The 6,019-nt window shown below is 37.2% G+C and overlaps 1 protein-coding gene across 1 annotated transcript; it reads right to left on the reverse strand.

The window, feature by feature from the left end:
• Positions 1 to 3,938: 3,938 nt before the first annotated feature.
• Positions 3,939 to 4,735, reverse strand: LOC112661771 (keratin-associated protein 7-1). Its single transcript, XM_025449886.3, has one exon. It carries the CDS (start codon positions 4,598 to 4,600, stop codon positions 4,337 to 4,339), a length of 264 nt encoding a protein of 87 aa, XP_025305671.1. The 5' UTR covers positions 4,601 to 4,735; the 3' UTR covers positions 3,939 to 4,336.
• Between the last annotated feature and the right edge of the window lie 1,284 nt (positions 4,736 to 6,019).

Here is a 6,019-nt window from a genome sequence, read left to right on the forward strand (position 1 = left end):
TGATATAAATATTGATACAAATAAATAAGCACACAAAAAACGTAGTTGGGAAAACTAAGTTCTTTCTTTCTCTCAAAGTTCTTTCTTATGGTAGAATGTCAAATGATAAATAGTAGAAATATTTATAAAATCAGAAAGTTACAAATGGATCCTAAATTTAGTGGGTAAAAGCTTGATAAGCAATAGGATGCTTATATAGTGTCAGAGTATCAACACACGAATTACTAATGACAAAGGAAGTGAAGAAGCATGAAGGACACTACTTTACCAGGTGATCACAAGTCATACCAATCAAATTTGCATAAACCATTGTCATGTGACTCCTAAAAGGGTGCATAAAGGAGAACACAGCATCACTTCTATGGCATATCTACCAATGATGTTTAACATGAACCTAAAGATGAGGAAAGTCAGACAAACCCAAATCGAGGGACATTCTATAAAATAATCAACCTGCAGCCTGAAAATTGGTTGAGGTCAAGAAAGACAGAGAAAGGCTGAGGAACTGATCCAGATTAAAGAACAAAGGAGACACACAGGATACTGGCTCAAATCCTGCAGGGACAAAGGGAAAAATAACTATTACGGACAAATTGGAACCATCAACTAAGTTTGAGTACATACTGTGGAGTAGAGAACAGTATTAATATTAAATCCTCTAATATTCATAATTCTTCTGCCTTTGTTCTAAGGATAAATGGGCATGATACCTGAAACTTATTCTGAAATGAATTTGCCACTCTGTAAATATTATATATATTACAAAAAATATATATATATGTACCCAGATGCAGTACTGTATGTATATTATATACAGTGGTAAAGTAAATGAGGCAAGGTGTAAACATTTTTATTTATTTATTTATTTATTTATTTATTATTTATTTCAAATTTTTTTAATAATAAATTTATTTTTTATTGGTGTTCAGTTTGCCAACATACAGAATAACACCCAGTGCTCATCCCGTGAGGGCCCCCCTCAGTGCCTGTCACCCATTCACTGGCACCCCTGCCCTCCTCCCCTTCCACCAGCCCCTAGTTCATTTCCCAGAGTTAGGAGTCTTCATGTTCTGTCTCCCTTTCTGATATTTCCTACCCATTTCTTCTCCCTTTCCTTCTATTCCCTTTCACTATTATTTATATTCCCCAAATGAATGAGAACATATAATGTTTGTCCTTCTCTGATTGACTTATTTCACTCAGCATAATGCCCTCCAGTTCCATCCACATCAAAGCAAATGGTGGGTATTTGTCATTTCTAATGTCTGAGGAATATACATAGTAATATACATAGACCACATCTTCTTTATTCATTCATCTTTCAATGGACACCGAGGTTCCTTCCACAGTTTGGCTATTGTGGCCATTGCTGCTAGAAGCATCGGGGTGCAGGTGTCCTGGCGTTTCATTGCATCTGTATCTTTGGGGTAAATCCCCTGCAGTGCAATTGCTGGGTCGTAGGGCAGGTCTATTTTTAACTGTTTGAGGAACCTCCACACAGTTTTCCAGAGTGGCTGCACCAGTTCACATTCCCACCAACAGTGTAAGAGGGTTCCCCTTTCTCCACATCCTCTCCAACATTTGTGGTTTCCTGCCTTTGTTAATTTCTCCCCATTCTCACTGGTGTGAGGTGGTATCTCATTGTGGTTCCACATGCAGAAGAATGAAACTAGACCACTCTCTTTCACCATACACAAAGATAAACTCAAAATGCATGAAAAATCTAAATGTGAGACAAGATTCCATCAAAATCCTAGAGGAGAACACAGGCAACACCCTTTTTGAACTCTGCCACAGTAACTTCTTGCAAGATACATCCACTGAAGGCAAAAGAAACAAAAGCAAAAATGAACTATTGGGACTTCATCAAGATAAGAAGCTTTTGCAGCAGCAAAGGGTACAGTCAACAAAACTAAAAGACAACCTACAGAATGGAAGAAGATATTTGCAAATGACTGTATCAGATAAAGGGCTAGTTTCCAAGATTCTATAAAGAACTTATTAAACTCAACAGCAAAGAAACAAACAATCCAATCATGAAATGGGCAAAAGACATGAAGAGAAATCTCACAGAGGAAGACATAGACATGGCCAACAGGCACATGAGAAAATGCTCTGCATCACTTGCCATCAGGGAAAGGTGTAAACATTTAATAAATCTGGGCATTCACAACTTCTTTGTACTATCATGGCAACTTTTCTGTGCATCTGAAATTATTCCAAAAAAAAATCTAATTGGCAAAACACAAAAACAATTATGGCTTTATAACAATTATAGCTTTAGGTAAATGTTAGGCACTATGATAGAATCTAGAATCTTGTGGTTGTTAGAGATCCCCAATCATCCATTTAATACTTGATGCCCAAATCTCCCCACCAGTAGGTCAATCTACCTATGTGTTGGAGTTTTGCCAGTGAAGGCCCATTTCATCTCCAAATAACCCTATTCTTTCCCCTTTTGCACACCCCTATCTGTTTTGATATGTATTCTTAACTCACCTCTCTCATGGTCATGTCTATGTACTTGAAGTTCCCTTCTATACAAGCTTACCACACTGTTTATGCTATGGTTATAGGGACAAGGGCAAATAGTAAGTCCAAAGGATATTATTGGAGTGATTGAAAAAAAATTGAAGTATGTACTGTATATTAGATAATATTATATCAATATTAAATTTTTTAATTTTAATAATTACACTTTCCTTGCTCTTAGGCTAAGTGCCATATATGGTTCTTATCGTTGGCTGTATTTTAAGTCCTTGGAAGGAAATGAGTAAAGAATATCTATTTATCTTTGAGTAATCATTTATAGCACATGAGTTGGTATAAAATAGGAGACTATGAAGTGCCCTTTATATAGCGAATAAAGTATATTTAAGTCTTCAGGGCAAGGATTATGTTTTATTTATCTCTATGTCCCCCAAATCTTAAGACAATTTTTGCATTGTGTCTACTTGGTGAGTGTCTATTAGAGTAAGCATCTCTTGGAAACACTCAGCTTCTCAGGCCAATCTCTATCTTAGGTGTGTTTTTTATAGTCCCCAAATTCTTAACACAGTGGCCAGAGCCCAGTAGTATTTCATGCATATGTGAATGAACTCTATTAGACTACACTATATTTTGTACCCATAAAGCAGAGATTTAACAAGTCAATGAACAATTATTGAGTACCTTCTCTGAAAGAGGCAGGGGTGCAATAAATACTTGATATGTGAATGAATAAGCTTTCATTCAAACGAAGTGTTTTGCTTCAATAAAGCAGAGATTTTTCAGGAGGCAAGACAAGAAGCATTTTCTGAATACAGACCACATATCATTTCAAGTGCTTTTGATGGCAACTATCATTCTAAAGAATAAATGCTTCATTTTATATACAGCTATATGTATAATCAGAAGTGAAGAGGATGGGAAAAATAAAACTCATCTATCAAAAAGGGAAAAAAAAATATTATGTGATTTTAGCTGCTGGCTTCCTTTTATTGACCAAATCTTAGAAATCCCTAAAAACAAAGATTCATAACTAAGTCCATTTAGTTGAAATTCTTCCAATAGGCTGTGGGGTTCAAATCTCTCCAAAGCTGAGTTCTATAAATAGCAGAGAAAAGGAGAAAGAATCAAAACAGGGTTGTATCACTAAAGAAAGAAGGAAAGAAATTTTTTGAGCATTCAACAGCTAAGAAATGTTCCTATTTGTAATCAGCATAGAGAAACACTGACAGTGGCAGTGTATCTTGGATTTAATTGAGGACATTTTTAAGGCCTTCACAAAAATTGAAATCTCAACATAAAGGGACAAAATGATAAGGCATTACCCTATCCTGGTCTATAGTCTGAAATCAAAATAAGATTGGCTTAAAGTCAGCCATTATAGGTTGAAACTGACTGACAAATTCAAAAGCATAAAAGCAGAGTAAAATAAATAACCAGAAACAAAAATATTTGTGCTGAACGAAATAGATTTATTAAGAGACTGAGAGCAAAACCCCTTTCTACCCACACCCAATTGAAATACATTGAAATTGATGTAGAATTTAATAATACAGGGCCCGAGCAACTAGAAGAAGCAAACTACTTGCTTCACAGCTAAAATTCAGGTATGTCAGAGAAATACATCTTGCCCTCTTTGGCTGTAGGTGTTATTAGTTCAGCATTTGATGCGTGGGTGGCTTGTTCAGCATCATCAAAGACCAGGAGCTTGGTAAGAAGTCAGCAAGAAGACGGAAGATGTATTTCCCAAGCACATCTGGAGGCGGGAAGACAGTCGCTGCTCTTCAGGTTGTCTAACACACAGAAGAATCCATGGAGAGTTCTGCAGTTGCCTGGAGCCATAGGTCTCTCAGTAAGTGCTGTAGCCGAAGCCAGAGTTAGAGCCCCATGGCCTGCAAAAGCTGCCACCATAGCAACAGCCCCTGTTGTACATGTTGCTACCACCAAAGCTGTAGCCCAGGGAGCTGTAGCCATTGCATCCATAACCATAGTTCAGGGGAGATCCCAGGGGCACGACACAGTTCAGGGGGGTAGCTCTGAAGGTCCTGTGGAAGTTGGTTCCATAGCAAGGATAGCCAGGGAAGTAGCTTCCACAGCAGAAGAAACGAGTCATGGTGGCAGGAGTTGAGGAGGATTAGGATGGATGGAGAAGGACAAGTTACCCAAGAGTGAATGCAGGTGTCCTCCTGCAGAAGGCTTTTTATACGTCCAGCTGGTGGGCATGACACAGTTGTCTAAACATCTTTCCATTAATTTGCATAAACAAGTCTCTTATTTGGTCATAAAATGCATATAAAGAAACCCACAGACTCATTGCCCACATTTTTGTTGGCTTTTCTATTTGCAAAGGAATGTGTTGTATCTTCAAAGCCAAGGGCCATCCTTGACAGGCCACTGAATTCTTTTCATCAGTGTCCCATAGTTTAACTACCATACTGATTGCATCATGTGAGACTCTTTAAATCCTCTGATTATAAACTCCTCCCAAGACATAGACTAAAACAGCTTTGGCAACAATGTGAACAGTTCTACAGAGTTTTGAAATTCTCTCCCTACCACATTCAAAAACATGGGTATACCAACTGCTCAAAGGATGTGAAATTTCTTTTGGAGAGAAGAAAGTTATTTGGAACTAGAGGTGACAGTTGTAAAATGCTGTAAATGTACTAAACACCACCGCGTTGTTCACTTTAAGATACTTCAATTTTATTTTATGCGGATTTTGCCTCAATATTTTTTTTTCTTTTTTAGTTGTTAGTTTTTAAAACATTGCTACATGCATCCATCAGAACAAGTCTTTTTACAGAGGCTGCAGGGACACCAAATAATAGGATGGCTGTGTATTTAATTTACGAGCATCTTCCTTGTTAATGCATTTTTCCCCCATGAAGAACATACAATCTTTGTTGTGAATTATCTTGAACATTGCCAAGCTGACTTGTGGAGTTGCCCCATGCGGGGTGCAGGGTGAGTGGAATGATGCTCAATTTTAAAATCACATTGTACTATGCTTGCTTCTTACAAACTCCTAGCAAAATGAGCTTGGATGCTGTGATCCATTATGAAAGGTCAGTTATATTTAAGAATGCAACACTTATTTCTGTTCACATTTTGCCTTGTGTGACCATTTCTCACGACGAAGGTAAACCCAAAGAATATGAGCTCAGCAAAGCTAAATCTATTCCAATTCAAATGTTTAGGAAATAATCTTGTTTTATTGGTGAATAAGGGTCTGGATTCTTTGAAAGTAGAAAAAGAAAATGCTGTAAATATCAAGTCCTTGTGCTTATTTTGTGTTTTATGGACAATCATAAAGTCCAACAGTCAAAACTAATTATTTCAGTCAAACATCTATCTCTCTATTGCGATGTCACCACTCTCATTTCTTTGATAGAAGGACTTTTTACATGCAATGATATTGATGGAACTAGAGAGTATAATGCTTAGCAAAATAAGTCATCAAAGACAAATACCAGATGATATCACTCATATGTGGAATTTAAGAAACAAAACAGACAGCAAAGTGGGAGGG

The sequence above is a fragment of the Canis lupus genome, chromosome 31 (assembly GCF_003254725.2).
Source record: "Canis lupus dingo isolate Sandy chromosome 31, ASM325472v2, whole genome shotgun sequence".
NCBI lineage: Eukaryota > Metazoa > Chordata > Mammalia > Carnivora > Canidae > Canis > Canis lupus.

What these genes read in the sequence shown, in the direction of transcription:
- LOC112661771 (XM_025449886.3), bottom strand. Translation starts at nt 4,600, where the DNA reads ATGACTCGTTTCTTCTGCTGTGGAAGCTACTTCCCTGGCTATCCTTGC.